Below are 24939 nucleotides of genomic sequence, written 5' to 3'. Positions count from 1 at the left end.
TGTACCTGTTACGGAACTCATGCTTTTCCTTAAGTTATCTGTTTTCAGAGCAGTGGAGTTTTTCATCAGAGACAAATACGAAAAGAAGAAATACTATGATAAAAATGCTATAGCTATTGCAAACGTAAGTAAAACCTTCATCTCTATCACCAATTGATGATGTTTGTTGAATAGATTCAAACTTTTAACATACAGTACAACTTAATGTATTCCTTGTAAAAATATACTAGTTACATACTTTTCAAAATTTGAATTTTGGAATTTTTGTCACATGATGTTAATAAGCTCTCAGAAAGCAGATCTCTTGATAATATTGAGTATATTCTAAGTAAGAGTCTAATAACTTCTTAAATGGCATTTGATTAAATTAATTTTATGAAATTTGCAAAAAAATAAAGCCACTAATTGAGAAAAGGGGAGAGAGAAAATGGTTTTACTAGATTGTGGAGATGAATGAAAAAGAAGAAATGTCAGATTTATCTTCCCTTCAGGGCTTTGGTGGATCTGCCCAGAATAAGTGGATTAAAACATGGCATTTTAGTTGGTTATTCTGAAGCATTTTGGTACGTAATAGTTGACACCTTTGCTATGTGATCAAATATGTTTTATCACTGTTTCTTTTAGTTTTGCTTTCTGATTAAATTTTCCCATCCCAGTTACTTACTGTTTAAAGCTAACTGGCTGTGTTGTCGCAGTCATTTTTTTTGGCCTTTGATTCCTAGATTGATAAGCTATAAATCAGCTAATCTTGTGGCTAGTCCTGTCGAGCAGTTTAGAGACAATCATTTCATTTCATTTTGCATGCAAACTGGGGTTTCCTTTTCAGTCCATATGGAGGAGCAATATACTAAAAAACTCAATCAAATACTAACAAAGTAAGGATATTTTAATATATTGTCTTTGACCATGAAAATAAATTTTGTTAAAAAATGTTTAAAGTATCATTACTGTCTTTTCTGGAGCAAAGATATCCTATGTGTAGAGTTTGGGTACATTTACAGTGGATGTAGGAGAGGAAATCTTTTGAAAGATTGATAAAAATGGACACTGTTGAGAATGATATTTATAATGTCCGTAAAATTAAGTTTAGTTATATCTTTAGGGGGAAAAAAGGACTAACTTTAAGAAATAAGTAACATATTTTCATAGGAAATTTTAAATCGTTTTAGTATATTTTATAAAACATACTGCTTTACATTAAACACCCTTTAAAAAAATCCTAAAGATTTGTTTTTTATTATATCTATGTTTATAGTATTATTTTCTTCTTGGCAACAATTTAGAAATTATTTTTATGTAGTAAAGTATAGGAAAACAGTTTATCTTTGGGTGATTGCTGTCGTTATGAAATTGTTTTTTTCCTTAGGTGTAATATAGTATTATGCTTAGTTAAGAGAATTGCTTCTTTCATAAGACATGTCTGCTGGGATAAAATATTTAGGATCAAGTGTTATGATATCTGTAACTCACTTCTGAATGGCTCAGTGAAACCTGACAGCTGAGGTGTAGGGGAGAGAGACTGTGTGTGTGTGTGTGTGTGGTCGCATACGCCTATAGGGAGAGAACAAAGTGGCTTAACGTTAACATTTAATGAATATTAGTAAAATTTGTAGAGGTATTCATTCTACTATGTTTTATATTTTTTGTAGACCTGAAAATAAAAATTCCATGATAAAAGATTGTATGCTCTTGAGTTTATAGTATTGATGTAATGAAAATTCAGAAAAGTTCACAAAAATCCCATTTAACCCAAGGGAAAATGTATTCTACTTATTCATTCATAAGCAAAATAATGTTTTAAAAAGTTTATATTATAACAAGTTTAAAATATTTCTTCCTCTTTCATGGCAGTCAGTGTTCAAGTAATTGCTAACTTTATGTGTTAAAGAATTACATTGTATGTTTATAGCCAGTGTTTTACCTTCAATAACAGAGTGAACGTTCATTTAAGTAGTAGTTTTGATGACTTACTATGGTCACAGTTTCCTAGGATGCTAAAGCAAGGAGGATGTGACCTTTGCTCTCAGAGAGATTTAATTTCATGGTGGGGATGAGACCAGGTTAAAAAATAAACATAGCATGAGACGAAATAGAAGTATCTGATTCCTAAGGTACTTACGGAGTAAGAGGGCACTTAAGGGGCTGTCTCAGGAGAGACAGTTTGAAGACCAGTTGTACCCCGACACAGAGATGTCTTGCATGCCTGTTAAGCTTCATGCGCTGGGGCTCCTGTGTTACATGGCTCCAGATTGCTTTACCGTTAGAGCTTCCCTATCTGGCTTTTAGAATTTTCCTATCTCCTTTTATTTTAGCTGTCATCTTTTAGTGCTGCCAGTATCTGTTACTGCTCTTATTTTCCTATTTTCTACAAGAGTCCAGGCCTGAAGGGGACCCTGTTTCTGTCTGTAAGGCAGTAATTTCTTAACCCTTTTTATAAAACCACTGATAAAATCCTTGCCCTTCTGAAACATAAACCTTTCGGAATGTTATGGCAAAATACCAAGCAATAAACTACAGCAAAACAGTGGTGAAGTCTTGCCCTTTTCCTGAAATCTTGCCCCCCACCTCCCAGGCCGTCTAAGGTGCCTGTGAACTAGGCCATGGGAATCCATCATGCAGAGTGTGAGGGGCAAGGATGGGACTTCCCTCATCCTAGGGATTTATTTGTAGATGTGAAGAGTGGCTTCAGCGAATGTTAACAACCATGGTGTCTGGTTGTGTGGACGTGGTACTCCTGAGAAAGCAGGGGGGGTTGTGTAAGCCGCTTTTGTGGAGGGAGCTTGTGGTATAGCCGTATGGTTTTGACCGCTGTGTGGCACTGTAAGCATGAATTAAGGGACGAGGCTTAAAGGGGACAAGCGAATTCAGATAAAGACAAATACAAAGGAAAATATGTTACAAGTAGAAGTGTTTTTGTACTAGAATTTTTACTAGTTTGTAGCATCAAAAGGAAAAAAGATATTTTATTTCTTCTGCATATTTAAAAGTAACTGCATGGTGCTGGACGCCAGCATGGTCATATCACGTTAACCCTCAGTACTGCCCTTCATCGGTCCCCGGATCTGTGCCAGCCTCTTGTTTTGAAACTACTTGTGGAATGACAGAGTTGGCCTGTCGAAGTTCCCTTGGATTGTTCTTTCCTTTTTTTGTTCATTTAGGCATGCAACAAACATTACTGAATGTATACCACGTGCAGGGCACTGAGATTGAAATGATATGATCTTAGTCCAAAAGTAGCTTACTCTCAAACATTGTCAACGTGTAAGGTACATGTACAATGAACTCTGCTCTAAAGCAGAATGTGGTAACCGTTAGAAGAATAAAAGTGCTATGGGAACACAAGTGTAGGCAGCACTAGGTAATTTCCACTGGTAGAATTCTTAAAGGAGTTATGTTTGAGATTATTCTTAATAGAAAAGTAGGATTTCAGCAAAGAGAACATGGGATGAGTGCTGATAATGCAGGAAGGACATTTCAGGCTGAAGGGACATTTTATCCCTTCTTTGCCAAAGTGAGATGAGGAGGAAAGAGAGGTCAGGTGTATCATTTGGTGTTTGGGTTTGGTGAGTAGTCCACAAGCGTGCTTGTCTCGTGAGTGTGAAAGAGGGCTCTCTGGGTGGGCAGATAGGAGAGAAAGTGAGGAAATAAGTCTGGAAAGGCAAGTAGGGATTGTATGAAGAACTCAAATGCTAGACTCCCCAGGATTTTCCACTTTTTTTGAGTAAGGGATGGTTATTGTATTAGTTTTGCCATTTAAGAAATTGCTAGAAACTTGGTGACTTAAAACGACACACGTTTACTGTTTCTGTTGGTCAAGACTCTGGGTGTGGGTTAGCTGAGTTCTCAGCTCGGGCTGTCACTAGGCTGAAATCAGAGTTGGCCAGGGGTGTGATCTTCTCTGAGGCTCCTGTCTTCTTCCAAGCTCACGGTTGTCAGGATTCATTTCCTCTGGCTGCGTGGCTGAGGTCCTGTGTTCTTGCTAATGCTGGACAGTTGGATGGAGACCACTCTCAGTTCCAAGGGGCCGCCCTGAGGTCCTTGCCAGAGAACCCCATCCTCTTACAACATGGCAGCTTACTTTTTCAGGGTCAGTTGGAGAATTCCTCTCACACTTCAGATGTCCTCTTTCAGGAAGGGGCTGGTCCTTTTAAGGGCCCATCAGATGAAGCCAGGTACACTCAGAATAGCTCCCATTTGAGTAATCCTCCATCAGCTGTTTTGGGATCTTAATTATAGCTGCAAAATTTCTTCACATTTGTCATATAACAAACTAAACCAGGGAGTGAGGCCATCATATTCATAGTCCCGCCCACACTCAAGGGGAGGGCATTATACTGGGGGTGGGAATTTGGGTGGCCATCTTAGAATTTTCTGTACCACACTGATGCAGAATGAGTCTGCCCTCCCTGGTTGTTCCTTAATTGCATAAGTGATAGGGGAAATTTGAAAAGCTTAGAGCACAGAAATCTGCCCATCTGTCTTCTCCCCTCCCCTCCTTAGTTGGTGATGAGTCACAAGGAAGCACAGTGATAAAGTGAGCTCCTAGGAGGCCTTGAGGAGATGGGGCTGTACTCTGCCGTATTGTTTGCTCTTTTCCATCAGCACCTTTTCTCTCTCCCTCTCCCTCCCCTGCCTCTTCCCCACGTATTTCTGTCTTCACATTATTTATTTGCTGTCATAATGATCAAAACAAAAAGAAAATCTATTAGAGCAGCAAAATGTATAGGTAACTCTAACTATTTAGTCCTGACTCCCTAACTTCCTCACTTTTGTCTTGGAAAAACAGCTAATAATCTTTGGGAATTGGTGACTTTAAAATGAGCATTCGCTTGTTCTTGTTTCAGTTTATCTTAGGTTTCTTGCCTCCTTTACCACTTCTCGTCCCTCAGAAATAATCTGTGAACTCAGTTTGAGTACATACTTGAGTTTCAGCACACAAAGGTTTTAATCCTCCAGTCTGAATTTCACACAAAATTGCTTTTCCAATCAGTTGCCGTATAAGTATTATATAAAAAGTTTAAAAATAGTGGAGTTTTCATTTGTTTTATATATATGTGTGTAAACTAAAGTTAAATTCATTATTTCAACTTAGAAATCATTGTAGAAACAATGTGTAAGGTATTATAATAAAAATGAGATAGCACTAGTAATTTTTATTAAGTTCTGTTTACAATGAACTGATGATTATATAATTCATTATTTAAGATACATGAACAGTAATTTCAAGACAGTGTGAATTGCAATGAATTTTAGATGACCTTCAAGATAGGGAGGAGAGAACAGAGATTGGGACGTCAGCAACATGGCGTCATGAGCTCACCCAGGACTCTCTCCCCTCCAAATTACAACTAAAAAGAGCAGCTGCTTTCCAACCAAAAAAGCAATCCTAATAACAGAAATAGAGACCCACAGCAGCCAAACGACGGAAGGCAGAGAGGCTGGAACCGCCCTCGGAGGAGCTGCAACGGGGTAGGAGAGAACTTCGCTCCTGCCCCTAGAGACTGGGATCGCTGCCACGGGGGAGGGGCCGCGTGTCTGGGGATCGTCCAGGACTCCCACGCCTGTGCACCGAAACCCTGTAACAGGGGAAACCTTTCGCATGGGGGAGCCCCAGCAAGCCAGGGCCCTGGGAGACCAGGAACTGAGAGCTGATCCAATACCGGTGGGCGTGAGTGAAAGTGCCCCTCCTCCCCCAACCCACGCTGGGCGCAGCCATCTTGGCTGAAGGCGCGGGTCTCAGAAAACAAGCCTCTCGACCCGCATCTAGTGGCGATAGGCTGTAACTGCAGCTGAATGATAACATCATGTGCAAAAACCGCTCCTCTACCGTCCAGCAATTTATAAAAGCTCCAGTCCAAAAGGAAAACAATAAAAATACAGAAGTAGGTCCTGAGGGCTTGGAAATGGGTAAACTAAGTGAAAAGGAGTTCAAAATAGCTATCCTCAAAATATTCATTGAGGTAAAGGGAAATATAGAGAAACAAGTCAACGAGTTCTGGAGTTACTTCACAAAAGAGATCGAAATTATAAAGAAGAATCAATTAGAAATACTAGAGATGAAAAATACAGTGGATCAGATAAAACAGAATACGGTTTCCCTGAATGCCCGTGTAGACACCATAGAGGAACAAATTGGCATAATTGAAGATAGACAGGCTGAATGGCTCCAGACAGAGGAAGAAAGAGAACTAAGAATTAAAAAAACTGAAGAAAATCTCAGAGAAATAGCTGACTCAATGAGAAAATTCAACTTAAGAATCATTGGAATTCCTGAGGGCATGGAAAAGGAAAATGGCTCAGAAAGTGTGCTCAATGAAATAATAGAAGAAAACTTCCCAAATCTAGGGATTGAGAGAGAAATGTGTGTGGAGGAAGCTTTCAGATCTCCTAGATTTGTCAATGTAGAAAGACGTACTGCAAGGCACATAGTAGTAAAAATGGCAAAAATGAAGGACAAAGAAAGAATACTCTGGGCAGCAAGGAAGAAGAAAATAACCTACAAATGAACCCCTGTCAGAGTTTCAGGGGATTTCTCTACAGAAACCTTACAAGCTAGGAGAGATTGGAGTGACATATTAAAAACTTTAATGGATAAAAATCTTCAGCCAAGAGTACTGTATCCACCAAAAATATCCTTCAGATATGAGGGAGAAATTAAATCTTTTCCAGACAAACAAAAGCTAAGGGACTTCGTAGTCACACAACCTCCACTACAAGAAATCCTCAAGAAGGCTCTCATACCTGAAAAAGGGAAAAAAGAGAGTAAGGGGTCACCAAACACAGAGTAGGGAGACAAATAGATAGAATCTGAATGGGATAGCAAATATTCAACTATAGCATTAGGATAAAGGGAAGGAAATCACCAAAGCAAAGACAATCTTATCACTCTAACCACAAACTCACAACACAAGTTGGAATAAGAGATGAAAATAATAATTTAGGAGGGGAGGAAGAAAGGGACTGAAACAGTCTAGGCTAAGGAAGTAGGAGACCATCAGAAAATGGAGTATGTTATACACGAGATTCTGAATACAAACTTCAGGGTAGCCACTAAACTAAAGAACTGAACAGAGACACAAAACATAAATAAGGAAAAATCTAAGAAACCCAGCATGAGAAATTGCAGAAGTCAATGAGTAGGCTAAAACATACAGGATGAGAAACAAAGGAAACACAGGAAAACCGGAAAATGAGCAACAGAATGACAGCATGAAGCCCTCATGCATCAATACTCACCCTCAATGTAAATGGATTGAACTCTCCAATAAAAAGACACAGAGTGGCAAAATGGATTAAAGAACAAGATCCAACAATTTGTTACCTCCAGGAAACACACCTCAGCTCCAAGGACAAACACAGGCTCAGAGTGAAGGTGTGGAAGACAATACTCCAAGCTAATAGCAAACAAAAGAAAGCAGGTGTCGCAATACTTATATCAGACAAAACAGACTTCAAGATAAGGCAGGGAAAGAGAGGCATAGAGGGCCAATATATAATGATCAAAGGGACACTTCATCAAGAAGAAATAATGCTTATAAATATTTATGCACCCAAAACAGGAGCACCAAAGTGCATAAAATAACTATTAACAAACCTAAAAGAAGATATCAAAAATAAGACAATAATAGTAGGAGACCTCAACACCCCACTCACATCAATGGGCAGATCATCCAGACAGAAAATCAACAAACAGTGGAGCTGAACGAAAAGCTAAAACAGTTGGACTTAATAGACATATATAGAACACTCCATCCAAAAACAGCAGAATACACATTCTTCTCAAACGTGCATGGAACATTCTCAAGGATAGACCATATGTTAGGAAACAAGGCAAGCCTCTACAAATTTAAAAAAATTTAAATAATAACAAGCATCTTCTCTGATCATAATGCTATAAAACTAGAAATTAATTACAAGAAAAAAGCTGAGAAAGGCACAAGGATGTGGAGACTAAACAATATGCTGTTGAACAAGCAATGGATCATTGAAGAAGTTAAAGACGAAATCAAAAAATACCTGGAGACAAATGAAAATGATAACGTGCCGTACCAGCTCATATGGGATGCAGCAAAAGCTGTATTAAGAGGAAAATTCATTGCAATTCAGGCACACCTTAACAAACAAGAAAAATCCCAAATCAGCAATCTTAAACTACACCTAACTGAATTAGAGAAAGAAAAACAAACAAAGCCCAAAGTCAGCAGAAGGAGAGAAATAATAAAAATCAGATCAGAAATAAATGCTATTGAAACAAAAAAGGCAGTAGAAAGGATCAGTGAGACAAAGAGCTGGTTCTTTGAGAAGATAAATACAATTGGCAAACCCCTAGCCAGACTTACAAAGAAAAAAGGAGAGAAAGCTCAAATAAACAAAATCAGAAATGAAAGAGGAGAAATAACAACAGACTTCACAGAAATACAACGGATTATAAGAGAATACTACGAAAAACTATATGCCAGCAAAATGGATAACCTAGAGGAAATGGATAAATTCTTGGACTCCTACAATCTCCCAAAGCTCACTCAAGAAGAAGCAGACAATTTGAACAGACCAGTCACAAGGAAAGAGATTGAAACAGCCATCAAAAGCATCCCAAAGAATAAAACCCCAGGACCAGATGGCTTTCCTGGGGAATTCTACCAAACTTTCAGAGAGGATTTAATACCTCTCCTTTTCAAGCTATTCCAAAAAATTAGGGAGGATGGTACACTTCCTAACACATTCTACGAAGCCAACTGATACCAAAACCTGACAAAGACAGCACAAAAAAAGAGAACTACAGGCCAATATCACTGATGAACATAGATACAAAAATTCTCAACAAAATTTTGGCAACCTGAATACAGCAATTCATCAAAAGGATCATATATCACGATCAAGTGGGATTCATACCAGGGACACAGGGATGGTTCAGCATCCACAAATCAATCAACGTGATACACCACATCAACAAACTGAGAAATAAAAACGACATGATCATCTCAATAGATGCAGAGAATGCATTTGACAAGATCCGACAGCCATTTATGATAAAAACTCTGAACAAAGTGGGGCTAGAAGGCAACTACCTCAACATAATAAAGGCCATATGACAAACCCACAGCCAACATCATCCTCAGTGGGCAAAAACTGAGCACCACCCCCTGAGAACAGGAAGGAGCCAAGGATGCCCTCTATCACAACTCTTATTTAACATAGTTCTGGAGGTCCTGGACAGAGGAATCAGGCAAGAAAAAGGAATAAAAGGAATCCAAATGGGGGGTAAGAAGTGAAACTCTAACTGTTTGCAGACGACATGATCTTATATATAGAAAACCCCAAAGAATCCATTGGAAAACTTTTAGAAGTAATCAACAACTACAGCAAAGTTGCAGGGTATAAAATCAGTTTACATAAATCAGTAGCATTTCTATACTCTAGTAACGAACTAACAGAAAACGAACTCAAGAACACAATACCGTTCACAATCACAACAAAAAGAATAAAATACCTTGGGGTGAATTTAACTAAGGAAGTGAAAGACTTATACAATGAAAATTACAAGGCTTTTCTGAAAGAAATGGATGATGACATAAAGAGATGGAAAGACATTTCATGTACATGGATTGGAAGAATAAACATAGTTAAAATGTCCATTCTACCTAAAGCAATCTACAGATTCAACGCCATCCCAATCAGAATCCCAATGACGTTCTTTACAGAAATAGAACAAAGAATCCTAAAATTCATATGAGGCAACAAAAGATCCCGAATTGCTAAAGCAATCCTGAGAAAAAAGAACACAGCTGGAGGCATCACAATCCCTGACTTCAACACCTACTACAAAGCTATAGTAATCAGAACAGCATGGTACTGGTGCAAAAACAGGTGCACAGATCAATGGAACAGAATTGAAAGCCCAGAAATAAAACCACACATCTGTGGACAGCTAATCTTCAACAAAGGAGCTGAGGGCATACAATGGAGAAAAGAAAGTCTTTTCAACAAATGGTGCTGAGAAAACTGGAAAGGCACATGTAAAAGAATGAAAATTGACCATTCTTTTTCACCATTCACCAAAATAAACTCAAAATGGATCAAAGACCTAAAGCTGAGACCTGAAACCATAAGGCTTCTAGAAGAAAATGTAGGCAGTACACTCTTTGACATCAGTATTAAAAGGATCTTTTCGGACACCATGCCTTCTCAGAGAAGGGAAACAATAGAAAGAATAGACAAATGGGACTTCATCAGACTAAAGAGCTTTCTTCAAGGCAAATGAAAACAGGATTGAAACAAAAAAACAACCCACTAACTGGGAAAAAATATTTGCAAGTAATATATCCGACAAAGGCTTAATATCTACAATATATAAGAACTCACACAACTCAACAACAAAAAATTAAACAACCTGATCAAAAAATGGGCAGGAGACATGAACAGACATTTCTCCAAAGAAGATATACGGATGGCCAATAGGCACACGAAAAGATGTTCATCATCGCTGAGCATCAGGGAAATGCAAATCAAAACTACACTAAGATATCACCTTACACCCATTAGAATGACAAAAATAACTAAAACAAATAGTAACAAACGTTGGAGAGGTTGTGGAGAAAAAGGAACCCTCATACACTGCTGGTGGGAATGCAAACTGGTGCAGCTACTATGAAGAACAGTATGGAGATTCCTCAAAAAATTAAAAATAGAACTACCATATGATCCAGCTATTCCACTACTGGGTATCTATCCAGAGAGCTTGAAGTCAGCAATTCCAAAAGTCCTATGCACCCCAATGTTTATTGCAGCATTATTTACAATCGCCAAGATGTGGAAGCAACCTAAGTGCCCATCAACAGATGATTGGATAAAGAAGATGTGGTATATATATTCAATGGGATACTACTCAGCCATAAAACAGAAAAAATCGTCCCATTTTCAACAACATGGATGGACCTTGAGGGAATTATGTTAAGTGAAATAAGCCAGATAGAGAAGGACGATCTCTGTATGACTCCACTCACATGAGGACTTTAAACCTGTGGACAAAGAGAACAGATTAATGGCTACCAGGGGAAAGGGGGCGTGGGGGGTGGGCACAAAGTGTGAAGGGTTGCACCTACAACACGACTGACAGACAATAATATACAAATTTCACAAGATTGTAACCTATCATTAACTCAAAAAATTAAAAAAAGATAGGGAGGAGAAACTTAGATGATTTAAATGTATCTTTAGCTTCTGTGTCTGAGACATACTATGGAATGTAATTGATGTTGGAAATCATATTTTCAAAATGATTTCTGGACTCCTGAAAAACTTGAGCTTCACAATATATTGAAAGCTGAAGAGATAGCCATTTGAGAACGGCTGTGATAAAACCTCCACTTAAAAAAAAAAATTCCAAGAATTTCCAAATGGGATAGAAACAGTCTCCTGCTAGCAGTTAATCCGTAAGGTATTTTTCGGTGTTTTGGAGCACCAGATTTTTATTATACCATTATTCTATTAAAAAGAGTGGTAGGAAAAAAAATCATCAGGAAAATAATTTTTTCTTGAAAAGATAGATGGCCATTTTGCCTTATGGGCCTTCAAATAATCATTGCGGTGTTTTCATAATACTTAATAGCTTTTCAAAGTGTATTTACTCACCTTGTCCTGGTAGGCAAGAGTTGCAAACCTGTTTTGCCTGATGAGTTTTTCTTTTGCCAAATCTCAGTGAGTTTGTACAATTGTACTGCTCTGGCAGTTTCTTCACACATAGTTTACGCTGGTGGTGGCCTGGGGAGGACCCTCTGGGCTGAAGAACTGAAGGAAGGACTGGAACTCATTTATTCCTGAAGGATATCTTTACTGGGTGCCCCTGTGTGTTCTCTCGTGCATGGAGGGGTGGGCGGGCGAAGGTAGGGAACAGAGGAACACTCAGACATGACTACTGAATTTTCTAAGGCCACAGTTCTCTCTCTCTAAAAGTTCTAGAATCCAGTGAAATGGAAGTAACATGTAGTTACAAGATAAATTTTGAATTTGACAATACGTGTAGATAATTTATATGAGATTTCAGAAAAGTATGTAGCCAGCCACTGAACTTGGAAAGGACAGTGATAACTGCCGAAATTGAACCTCCTTTTGGTTTTCCCTCGGAGATGCTGTCTTCCTCCTCTTTTCTTTTTCTCAAAAAAATATTTATGGACACCTGTTGAATGCTAGATGCTAGAGGTGGTGAACAGGCTGCAAGCTGTGTCTGTCTTGGAGAACTTCAGTTGAACAAAGAATCCTGATAAGTAATCAGATCTGTACAAGACAGCGTGTGATAACTTCTGCAGTAGAGAAGTACTAGAGAAAGTGCTTTGGGAGCACCTACAGTGGCTGCTTAACTCAGACTGGAGGGCTGAAGGAATACTTCCTGGAGGAGGCAGTGTCAACTCAAAGGATGGGGAGGAACTAACAGAAGTGAGGTATTTCAGGCAGAGGCAACAGCAGGAGCAAAGACCCGTGGAGGCAGGAGAAGCACACTAGAGAGCTGGAACCAGGCTGGACAGCAGTGCAGCCAGGGCAGGGAAGGGTAGGGAGATGAGGTAGATGACATTTGTGGCATGGCTAAAGAGTGTGGACTCTCCGTTTGTGGTGTGTGAGAGCTAGTTAAGCCTTCTAAGTTGGGACATGCAGGGATCAGATTTGCATTTGAGAACATCATAGTTTGGAGAAGAGCGAGGTTTGGGTGAGGAGACCATTTAGGAGGACTAACCTGGGTGACGGGGGAGACATGGTGGTGATTTCCTGCTGGGTCCCTTCGTGGGGGTGGAGGCAGTGCGTTGAGAGATTTAGAAAGCACACTCAGGAGCACCTGGGGTTTCTCGCCTCTGTGTTTTCCTTTTTCTCTTTCTCCTGCCCTTGTTTGTTCTCTCTCATCTATCTCCTTGTTCTGTAGTGTCTCTTGCTTCCAGTTGTCAATATGTTGACCTCTGTTTCCTCCTTCCTTGCTCACCTAATATATCTTACCTTGCTCATTGACTTTTAAAAGTTCAACTTTACTGAGGCATAATTTACATACAATAAAAGGCAGACAATTTAAGATACAGTTCAGTGAGTTTTGAAAAATACATAGCCCTTGGTACCAACATTACAATCAGTGTGTGGAACCTTTCCTTCACTCTGAAAGGTTCCTTTCTTCTTCTTACCTCCCACCCCTGGCTCAGATAGACGCTGATGTGCTTTTTATCACTGGAGATTATAGTTGTATTTGCTGGAGTTTTGTAGGAATGGTATTATATACTATGTACTCTTGTGTCTGACTTCTTTCTTTCAGTATGTTTCTGAAATTCATCCCTATTTTTGTGTGTACTATTAGACCATACCTTTTTTATTGGTGGAAATTAGTTCAATTTATGGGTACAGTCGTCCCCCGGTATCTAGGGGAGATTGGTTCCAGGACATCCCCCTCCTCTTTGGATGCCAAAATCCTTGGATGCTCAAGTCCATTATATAAAATGACCTGGTATTTGCGTAGAATGTACGCACATCTTCTTGTATACCCTAAATCATCTCTAGATTATTATAGTATCTAATACAATGTAAATGCTGTATAAGTGGTTGCTACACTGTATTGTTTAGGGAATAATGACAAGAAAAGAAGTCTGAAAATGGTCAGTATGGATGCAGCCATCACAGGCCTTTCATCCCACAGTTGGTTGAATCCACGGATGCAGAACCTGCGGGTACAGAATCTGGAAATACGGAGGGCCGACTGTGTAGCCCCAAAACAGTTTGTTTATCCATTCACCTATTGGTCTGCCCCTTGACTTTTCACACGGCTGCCCTACTGAAGAAGTCTCTGTGTTTTTTCCCAGCTGGAACACGATATTGAAGTGTTTTTTTTTTTTTTAAATTAAAATTCTTTGCTAGATTACTGATACTTATTGAATAGTTTTTCATTCCTGCTTCTAAATTTTTAAAGTGACCAAATCAGTTTATCATCTTCTTAAAAGGAAAACAAGCACTGTTACAGTGAGTTATCTTGAATTAGTAATCCTCGACATACTAAATGCCCTGTTCCTCTTTTATATTTTTATGTTCAGCTTTTACATGAGTTTGGGCAAAAAGGTCTTTGTGATACAGTAAGGTTCTCATTTTAAGTGATTTTATGTGCTTTTTTGTCTTTTGTTGTCTGCATAAAGTGCAATTAAAGATCTCTGGCAAGTAAATGTCCAACAGGATAAATCAGCCTTGAAGCCAGCCTTTCAGGCACAGTTTGACTTTTTAGACATTTTTTCTATGTGTAGTTTTCATTAGTAAACTGAATGGCTGGTTTGCAAAACTATAACAGAGCCGACAAACAGTGTGTAAGGAAAAGACCCCTTAAGTTTGTGCTCTTGGGTTGTGATTCAAGAATTACAGCTGTAACTAAGTTAATAACAAGCAGATTGAGGACTTGTCATCTCACAATGTTATTTTGACTTTACATGATGACCTTTCTATAATAGCACCTTTTGTTTTTAAAAATTCCTCACAAGCACTATTGATATGATAGGGCAATATAGAGACGTCAGTTTTATGGCTCCGGAGGTCTACTGCGCATTCTGTAAACGTGTTTCAATTGTATTTTGGCAGTAAGGAGAGCAGGAAGATAATGCTTCCATTAAAGTGATTACGCATGTAGAAGTTGGGTAGGAAGATGTGTGAAAAGGCTTTTAGATGAAAGCCATTTTCATGTGTAAGTTGCCTCTGCTTCATATATAGCTGTCTTAGAATGCTTTGGGGTAATTCAGCAAATACAGCCCTGGAATGGTGTTTGTGTTAACTGATCTTAAAGAAGGAGATGTATCAGTTGCTTTATAGGTCCATGTGTTGCTCAGCTGTTATGTTATGTTAATCCACTCTTTTTTTTCTCCCAGCCTTTTTTCTGTTTTCTTAAACAGTTGATTAAAACTTTAACTTTTACTATTTCAGCTCTGTTTTATTTTCCATTCTTAAAACAGTTGTTATAAGTAAAAATAAACTCATTTGTGTTCACCTCCTGCTTGGAACAATGTATCTTCATACTTCAGAGCGTTAGTATTTCAGTAGTAACATTGACTAAAAGTGAACCATTGGAAAAACCGTCATTATTTTTCAAATACTTTTGGTGTGATCTTGTCTGAGTACATTTAAATTTTATATCCTAGTGAAATCCATTTAAAGTCACACGCTATTCTTTAATAGATACTTTCAGAAATTTCACATGGAAATTTTAAGAAGCAATACTTTTTTCTTGATGCATTGTTTCCCTTTAACATACTTCTCAGTGCTTCTGTGTCTCAGAAATACATGGGCTTTTGTTTCTTTCCTGTGCCTATCAGTTCTGATTACCTCCTTGTTTTTTCTCCTGACTTTTCATCTGCCTTCACAGATTTCCTCTTCTGATGCTCCTCTTCAGCCTTTGGTATCCTCTCCTTCTCTACAAGCTGCTGCTGAGAAAAACAAGTTGGAGGTACGGCAGTATTGTCGCAGCTGCATTGTGTAGTGCTCAGGGGTAAATGACCTTGCTTTCATAATGTGCCCTAATGTGAGAGTGCTGTAATAGTTATGTTAAATGTGTTAAATACAGCAGTTTCTGGAATATTTTCCTTTGCCACAGGTAGGATTAAAGGGCTTTAATCTATATTTAATTTCAGAATGACTGATTTATTGGTACCATAGATAGATCTCAACATTTAAGAAGCAATTAGTTTTTTGTTGTTTCCGTTACTACCTTATACTTGCAGGAACTTTTTTATAGTTGCTGTTGAATTCTTTTGACTTATTAGGAAAGTCTTTGATTAAAAATGTGTTTTTCTATCGTTCTATTGTTACAAGCACTTGAACAAAATTCATGTAGTTTGTTTTTTTACACAATAGTACCCATCATACAGATACACTATGTGTAGTATAAAATCATCAGTGATTGTTAGAATGTGCTGGGGGTAGGTGAGTTAGGGTGCATGATACTATCATTATGGATTTTTAAAGCCATCCCTACAGATATTTGAGGGTTTTAATTTTTTTTGGCTCTTTACCTTTTTTCTTTTGTTATAAAGACCTTAACGAATTAGTTTGAGACATTCTTTCAGGCAACCCTTTTTCTGTATCTACTCCTCGATAAGTGGTGTGCTAGATGTGGGGATACAAAGACAGATAAGACAGAGCCCCTGCCCCCAAGGAGCTTGCAGTCTAGTGGAGGAGAGGAGGTCGCTGTGCTGAGGTTCTGCTGCAGTGCGCCGCTGCTGTGACTGACGTCCACTCACTGCTGCTGCTAATGCAGGAGGATGCATGTTAGTGAGGATGGTCCATCACGCCGCTTCTTTGCTAAACTGGACTGATAATGTCTAGAAAGATCGTATCTAAAGGATTTTTGCACATCTCATTTATTCACTTATAAAGCAGGGGTAATATTACTTAGCGCGTGAAGTGGTTGTGAGAATTAAATGGGTCAGAATGGTGTCTGGCACCTAGTTGGGTTCAGTAAATACTGGCTGCTCTAAGGAAGAAGAGCATGATGATGAGCAGCTATGCTCCACTTGCGGCCATGAGTGCTGAGACTCGAGCTGGGCTTGGTTGCCTCTCTGCCCTGCCCCCCTCAGCCCTGCCGCTAGATGAGCTGTGTTGCTTTGTGCATTACTTTCCTAAGGTTTTGTTTCTTCATTTGTGTTTTTTTGTTTTTTGAGGAAGATTAGCCCTGAGCTTACTACTGCCACTCCTCCTCTTTTTGCTAAGGAAGACTGGCCCTGAGCTAACATCTGTGCCCATCTTCCTCTACTTTATATGTGGGATGCCTGCCACGGCATGGCTTTGCCAAGTGGTGCCATGTCCGCACCCGGGATCTGAACTGGCGAACCCTGGGCTGCTGAGAAGTGGAACGTGCGAACTTAGCCACTGCGTCACCGGGCCGGCCCTTGTTTCTTCATTTGTAGAACAAGAACAGTGACTTCCTTTTTTGCTAAGGGAAGTTCGCCCTGAGCTAACCTCCGTGCCAGTCTTCCTAGTCTGTTTTGTATGTGGGTCGCCACCACAGCATGGCCACCGAGGAGCGGTACAGGTCCACGCCCAGGAACCGAACCCAGCCGCCACAGCAGAGCGCACCGAACTTAACTGAGTTTTTCAGCAACAGTCATTGTAAAAATGAAATAGACAGTAAGGTGCTCATCACAGTGCCTGGCCCATGGGAGCTTTTATTCCATCTCTTGTGTTATGGCCTAGGAATTGCCAGTGTTATCTTCCCAGATTTACAAATAGCAAAAAGTCTGCTCTTGAGAGAGGCTGTGTCGAACACCATTTTAAAGGCACAGGTGCGAACACAGCCTTTGGGCCTTTTGATTGAGTTTTGTGTGTGTGTTATTCTGCCTTTCCTAGGGTCGTCAGCATCTCTTTTCGTGTCTGCTGCCGGGACGCTGAGGTCTGGGGCAGTGCTCAGTTCAGTTGTCATCCCGTTCTAGGTTTCTGGCATCTCTTCCCTCTAAATGCCTGATGAGTACTCTTTGCTTAGTCTTTATTCTTGTTTCCTTCTTGGTATTTCCGTGGCCCTTAGGTTTATAATATTGTGTCCTGTTTCATCTTTCTTGGAAATCCAAATTGTGAACATTGTATTACCAGTATAGTTTACCCAGACTGGATTGATTTAAGTTCACTAACTAGGCAGCTGGCTCTGGTCCTCAAGCGTCTTTAACATTTTCTTCATGAGAAAATTATTGTATTTGCCCTTTTTATAATCACAACACTATAGTAATGGACCGAAAATATTTTGTGATATTTTAAAAAATTGAAGCGATTTTACTCTTTTCTCCTCCTGTTGACATGTTATAATCTGTCTTCATCTGTGCCATGAGGAATTCTGTTCCATCAGTTAGTTTACTTATTCAGATTTCAACTTTATGGTTACTATTGGGAAGCCATATGTAAAGATGCAGTGAGAATTTATTGAATAGGGGTCTCATTTTTTTAAGAAAAGATGTGTTAACATGTAACCTCAATGAGAGTATGAATTTTCTGTGTTTACTTTTATATTTCAGTGTCACTGGATGTTGCCATCACTGAATATTTATACCTTTCTCAAATGGTGACTCAAACTAATAAAATAAAAATGTGCTAAGAGCTGACATTTTTAAAAAGTAAACTTATCAAAACTTTGGGCTGTGTTTTAGAAAGAAAAGGAAAAAAAAAAAGAAGAGAAAAAGAGAGAAAAGGAGCCAGAAAAGCCTGCAAAACCTCTCACAACTGAAAAGGTAAAATTCCTTTTTAAAATCTGTTAAGATTGCCGCCTTATTCGTTTACTTGTGAATGACTTCGGGGATATTTACGATAGGCACATAACCGTTCCTTCCGTAAGTGTTTGTTGGATGCCTGCCGAGTGCTGAGCGTCCTCCTAGCATGTCCTGTACGACTTGTCATCACGTTTGTGTGTGGAGGTCACGTGAGCTCCTCAAGGACAAGGGCGCTCGTGTTAAGGACCCAAAGAGGGTGTTGTTAGCTTTCGCACTCGCTCAGCCTCCGTGGAAGTTCAGAGGGTGAGGGTCCTCCCCGAAGGGCCTTGGACAGGACTGCATGCTGCACAGAGTATTCCAGCTGGGTGGCGCCACGCAGGGAGGGCCGGGGAGGCCGGCGTCATCAGTCGGGGGAATGCCTGAGGACAGACGTGGAAACTGGGAACGGGCAAGCCATGTTTAGAAAAATAGTGAGGAGTGGAGTTTGAAGAAAGATAGGAGTCTGTGTAGAAAGTAGTGAAAAATGGGACCAGAATGGTAGATCAAGCTCAGATTATAGAGGTCCTTCAAGTCCAGGTTGATTCATTTTTGGCAGAAGGGCTGTGGGCAGCATTTCAGAGTTTCTAAAGCGGATGACACACCTAATTCAAAAAGGGTTGTTCTGGAAGGTTATTTGGCCATGACATGCAGGAGAGACGTGATTAGGCAAGCTAGAGGTAGAGAGCACTTTAGGGTCTTGTAAAGGGATTGGGTAAGTAATTATAGTGACCTGGCTTCAGGTACATTTCATCGTACAAGTATAGACGCATGGGAGGGGAATTGTCAGGAAAGGGAGCATCCAGCACTTCGGTTGTTGGCATTTTAAAAATTGACTTTATCGGATAAGGCATGACTTACATACTACAGAGTGTATCCATTTACAGTGTACATACCGGTATATCCTGGTTCTTTCTCTGTCGTCTGTTAGAACAGTCTCTACCTTCCGAGGGTTACACACGTGCCTTAGCGCTTCAGATGCACTGATGCAGGCTCCTCGGTCCTTCGTGCAATCACAGCCACCCACCATCGGACCCTACCTCCCTTCCTAGCCTTCTCCCTCTGTTCTTCATAGTGGTCACACTTGTCCCTGGTCACCTAACTTACTTTCCATCTCTCTGTTCACTAAATTGCTTTGCCAAGAATGTCCTTTCCTCTTCCCAACTCCTACCTAAAGCAGACTCATTCCACCTTTCTCATGAAGCCCTTCTAAGCATCCCTGCTGGACACGATGCCCCGTCCTCAAAGTTCTGACACTGTCACCCACTTGGTTTGCTTCCTTCCTGCCTCATCGTTGTTACTCATGCGGTTAGCTAATGTCCTTCCCTTGCGCAGGTGCGCAGGGCTGGTTAGCTGACATCCTGTGTGCAGGTGTGGTTAGCGCGCATCTTTCCCGCGCACAGGTGCATAGAGGTTTTGCATCAGTCGGGTGGAAACCAAGTCCTGCGCGGTTTCTTGTACGTGGTGGATGTTTAGAATAAATACATGTACACTGATTTATTGATGTTTTTCATCTTATAATTCCTGTTAGTGTCCTGATTGCAAGGTCATGCAGAACAATTAATAAACTGCAATTTATTTCTAATTAATTCATCAAATACTGAAGACTGTGAGACTCTGGCTAAGTGGAATTCTTTGAAATACTGTTTTGAAATACTTAGTGGTTAAAGTTAGCTTCTTTGACTATCACTACTTCTTTTAATGATAGTTTACTGAATTCTTACCTTTCACCAAATTAATTTTAGATGCTAAATGTTAGAATACTTTTTTAAAAGAGTGATTAAGTTGGTAATTCTAAGCTGATTGCTTAAATAGCTTTAATTCTCTTCTCTTAACTTTCACTTTAGCATGCCTCGGTAAGAAGCTGTAAGTGAAAGCTCTTAGAGTTTCCTGCTTGATTACAGGGGGATTTAAAAATTCCTAGTAGGTTTTATATCTTTTGTTTCCAAAAATTGGAAATATCAATATAAAGTGTTTATGTAATACCTTATTGTTCTACTTGGCAAGATTTAAATTTAACCACTTTTAAAACATCGTATACTTTCTCTCTTAAAAAAAAATATTTGGCGGCTGGCGCTGTGGCTGAGTGGTTAAAGTTCTGCGTGCTCTGCTTTGGCAGCCCAGATTTGCGGGTTCAGATCCCAGCCGTGGACTTGCTCCACTCATTAGCCATGCTGTGGAGGCATGCCACATACAACGTAGAGGAGGATGGGCACAGATGTTAGCTCAGGGCGAACCTTCCTCAAGCAAAAAAAAAAAGAGGAAAATTCCAATGGATGTTGGGGGAATCTTCCTCACAAAAAATAAAAATTTACCATTAAAACATAGTGAGCATTTGATGTGGTGACCTGTGTGTCTCTCAGCCTTGCACGTAAACCTTGCCTTCTGTTGCCTGCTGGGGAAAGGGGCTGCAGCAGCTCCCTGAGAATGGAGCGCTGTCTGGATGGGGAGCCCGGGGAGCAGTTCCGGTGTGTGAACAGCGAGGAATCAGTGCTTTTCCTCACTGTTTCCTGTCAGCACGGAGGTTTTGTTAAATCCCGTCCACGCCACCTCTGTTGTTCTTGCTCAGCCTGCAGAGAGCCTCGCTGGAGGACGTCCTCACAGGGGGACTTCAGTTCCTGTGGGAGTTCGTGGGCACGGTCGTGCAGAGTGCATGAGAAAGATGGGTCCAACGGGATAGCAGTGGGGAGGGAGCCTGAAAGAAGATAGCACAAGTGAAGAAGCCTTACTTCACGTGTGGGCCTCTTTCTTTACGGTCTCTCCGAGCTGAGATTTTCAGGGGGCATATATTTGTAGTAAATGTCTATTTCATATGCGTATTTCATATGTATTACAGAGGAGTGATATCAGTGAAAATAATAGCAATAGTAGTCAGAATAATATCATCATCCTTAGTAAGAGTTGGTGTTGTTGACTGGCAGCTGTTTGCCAGGACCGTTCTGGTGCACAGCTTGAGTGCAGTTGTGCATATAGAACTTAGGGGAAAGTGACCACCTGTGTATTTCCTAAGTCAGGAACTAGAAGGGGGCCAGCACCCAGAAGCTGGCTGCCCCCCGACCCTTCCCATCCAAAATCACTTCCCTTCTCCCCAGAGATAATTGTTTCCTTACACTTTAGAAATAAGGTTTACCATCTCTGTGTGTATTTCTAAATAACGTGGTTTTTCTCCCTTTTTTTGAACATGTGGATGAAATAAGACCACAAATGTTCTTTTGTGGTTTGCTTTTGTCAGTCAACATTTTGTTTGTAAGGGTCAGTCGTGTTGTATATAGTTAGAGCCTATTCAGTTAAATGTTTTGTAGTCTTCCATATGTCCCTTACTTTATTTCTCCCTTCCACTGCTCATAGACACTGGGATCCTGTCCAGGCTTCAGCTCTTGTAAGTAGTGCTGCTGTGAGGGCTCTAGTACATGCGTCTAACCGTGCCTGCCTGTAGGGTGTGTTCAGATGGACGTGTTGGATCACGAAGCACCTGTATCTTGACCTTTACTAGATAATGTCAAACTTACTTTTGAAAATGTATAACAAATGTATTCTGGTCATGCTGTTCTTTACAACATGTGATATTGTCAGAGATTTTATTATTTGTAGTCTGGGGATATGTAATGGTATCCATAATATTTTAATATTTAATATTTAACTGGCTTAAATGGACATTAAAATTGCCCATTTGGATTTTCTCTTTTGGAGTTCTGATTCAGATCTTTTGCCTATTTTTCGATTGGTTTGCTTACCTTTTCCTTATTGATTTGTAACAGTCTGTACATGTACACACACACACACGGAGGACACTAGTCCTTCTCCGGTTAGGTGTTTGCAAATATCTTATCTCTGTGACTTTAGTGTGGCTGGTTTTATTGTTCTTTTTGTCTCTGGTTTTTGAATCAGTGACAGAGGACATCCTTGTCTTATTCCTAACATCAAAGGGAAGCTTTCAACTTTTCACCCAAAGGTGTTCTTTATTCCTCACAAAAACTACAAGGTTGTTGTTGGTCCCGTTTTGTAGGGGCCAAGATTCAGAGAGAATAGATGATTTGCCTAATGTCACCTACTTTAGTTGGAGAATTTATGGAGTCTGGTTTGGAAAAATAAGGATTTCATTTATTTTTTAAACTTCATATCATGTCTCTTCACATGTTCAAAAGAGTGATGCTTGATAGCGGTTACTTATTCTAGAATACTTTTTCTCAGCCCGCTTATTTCCACAAGTAACTAAAGTCATCAGTATGGTTCTTGACACACAACAGTGGATTAATAAATGGCTACTTAAAAATAGTAATTTGGGGGTTGGAAGAGGAACCTTACTACTCCAGGACAAATCCCTTATTTTATAAAGAGATAAATTAAATCCTAGAAGGACCCCCAAGTCACTAAGAAGTGACTTGCTCAGTGTTAACAGTTGGTGGCAGCCCAGGGGTTTGAACCCAGGTCTTCTGATTTAAGTCCCAAGCTTGTGTGTGTCTTCTGGAGCCTTTCTTGTTGCAATTTTTAGTCCTGTTGTACGTTCTACATCATTTTATAATCAACTGTCCAGAGTTCCCTAAAAAAGAACTGTGTGTTAAATATAACCCCATCCTAGCTTGTGGAATAACTTTTAGTGATTTGTTAGCTTCTAGTAGGGGCTTCTTCCTTCTGTAAATAACCTAGTTTCCTTGTGCAGTCTACTACTATTTTTTTTCCTAACTATTTTATTGAGGTCATAGTAGTTTCTAACGTTGTATAATTTCAGGTGCACATTATTAATTATCAGTTCCTGTATGGACTGATTCCTGTCCACTGCCAATAGTCTAATTTTTATCCGTCACTCTACATATGTGCCCCTTTACCTGTACCCACCCTAACTCCTTTCCCCTCTGGTAACTGCTAATCTGTTCTCTTTATCCATGTTTTTATTTATCTTCCACATATGAGTGAAATCATGCAGTGTTTGACTTTCTCTGTCTGGCTTATTTTGCTTAATATCATACTTTCAAAGTCCATCCATGTTGTTGCAAATGGGACGATTTTGTCTTTTTTTGTGGCTGAGTAGTACTGCATTGTATATATATATCACCTCTTCTTTATCCATTCATCAGCACTTGGGTGCATCCATTTCTTGGCTATTGTGAGTAATGCTGCAATGAAGATGAGAGCATTCAACAACAATTGAACTGTTGATTTCAAGTTCTTTGGAGAAATACCCAGTAGTGGGATAGCTGGATGGTATGTTATTTCTATTTTTAATTTTTTGAGAAATCCCCGTACTGTTTTCCATAATGGCTCTACCAGTTTGCATTCCAGCTAGCAGTGAATGTGGGTTCCCTTTTCTCCGCATCCTCTCCAACATTTGTTATTTTTTCTCTTGTTAATTATAGCCATTCTGATGGGTGTGAGGTGATATTTCATTGTAGTTTTGATTTGTTTCCCTAATAATTCATGATGTTGAACATCTTTTCATGTGCCTGTTGGCCATCTGTATATCTTCTTTGGAAAAATATCTGTTCATACATACCCTCTGCACATTTTTTGATCCTGTTGTTTGTCTTTTTGTTGTTGAGTTGTATGAGTTCTTTATATATTGTGGAGATTAACCTCTTGTCGGATATATGACTTGCAAACATTTTGTCCCAGTTAATAGGTTGTCTTTTTGTTTTGTTCCTGGTTTCCCTTGCCTTGCAGAAGCTCTTTAGTCTGGTGTAGTCCCACTTGTTTATTTTTTCCTTTGTTTCTCTTGCCTGAGTAGACGCAGTATTCGAAAAGATGCTGCTAAGACCAATGTCAAAGAGTGTTCTGTCTTTATTTTCTTCTAGGAGTTTTATGGTTTCATGTCTTAAATTCAAGTCCTTAATCCATTCTGAGTTAATTTTTGTGTGTGGTGTAAGATAGTGGTCTACTTTGATTCTTTTGCATGTGGCTGTCGAGTTTTCCCAGCACCATTTATTGAAGATACTTCCTTTCTCCATTGTATGTTTTTTACTCCTTTCTCGAAGATTAACTGTCCGTAGATGTGTGGTTGATTTCTGGCTTTCAATTCTGTTCCATTGATCTGTATGTCTGTTTTTGGGCCAGTATTTCTGCAGTTTCCATTGTAATTTCTCCTCTTTCATTTCTAATTTCATTTATTTGATCCCTTTCTTTTTTTATTAGTGAATCTGGCTATAAGAGTTTGTCAGTTTTATCTTCTCGAAGAACCAGCTCTTAGTTTCATTGATACTTTCTACTGTTTTTTTAGTTTCTAATTTATTTCTGCTCTGATTTTTATTATTTCTCTCCTTCTGCTGACTTTGGGCTGTGTTTATTCTTCTTTCTCTAGTTTCCTTGGGCGTAGTTTGAGATTGCTTATTTGAGATTTTTGTTGTTTGTTGAGGTGGGCCTGTATTGCTATGAATTTCCCTTTTAGAACTGCTTTTGCTCCATTCCACAAGAATTGGTATGTTGTATTTTCATTTTCATTTGTCTCCAGGTATTTTTAGATTTCCCTTTTGATTTCTTCATCACTGATCCATTGGTTGTTTAGTAACATGTTGTTTAGTCTCCACATATTTGTGACTTTCCCAGGTTTTTTCCTGTAGTTGATTTCTAGTTTCATAGCATTGTGGTCAGAAAAATGTTTGCTAAGATTTCAATCGTCTTAAATTTATTGAGGCTTGCTTTGTTTCCCAACGTATGGTCTGTCCTTCAGAATGTTCCATGTGCACTTGAGAAGAATGTGTGTCTGCTGTTTTTGGAT

At 39.5% G+C, this 24939-nt stretch overlaps 1 protein-coding gene across 3 annotated transcripts in view; it reads left to right on the top strand.

Annotated features, from left to right (window-relative positions):
* Window positions 1–24939, top strand: part of SMAP1 (small ArfGAP 1) — a 160322-nt gene that overhangs the window by 74427 nt on the left and 60956 nt on the right. For 2 of the 3 annotated variants that reach the window (XM_046639545.1, XM_046639547.1), the window contains exons 4-6: window positions 49–124; window positions 15368–15448; window positions 18135–18215. In XM_046639545.1, coding sequence (XP_046495501.1) covers window positions 49–124; window positions 15368–15448; window positions 18135–18215 — 238 coding nt within the window. The remainder of the gene's footprint in view (window positions 1–48; window positions 125–15367; window positions 15449–18134; window positions 18216–24939) is intronic. The other variant, XM_046639546.1, reaches the window with a different exon arrangement.

This window comes from Equus quagga, chromosome 15, assembly GCF_021613505.1.
Source record: "Equus quagga isolate Etosha38 chromosome 15, UCLA_HA_Equagga_1.0, whole genome shotgun sequence".
NCBI lineage: Eukaryota > Metazoa > Chordata > Mammalia > Perissodactyla > Equidae > Equus > Equus quagga.
Note: the sequence above shows the minus strand (reverse complement) of the source record. Positions and strands in the feature narration are given on the sequence as shown.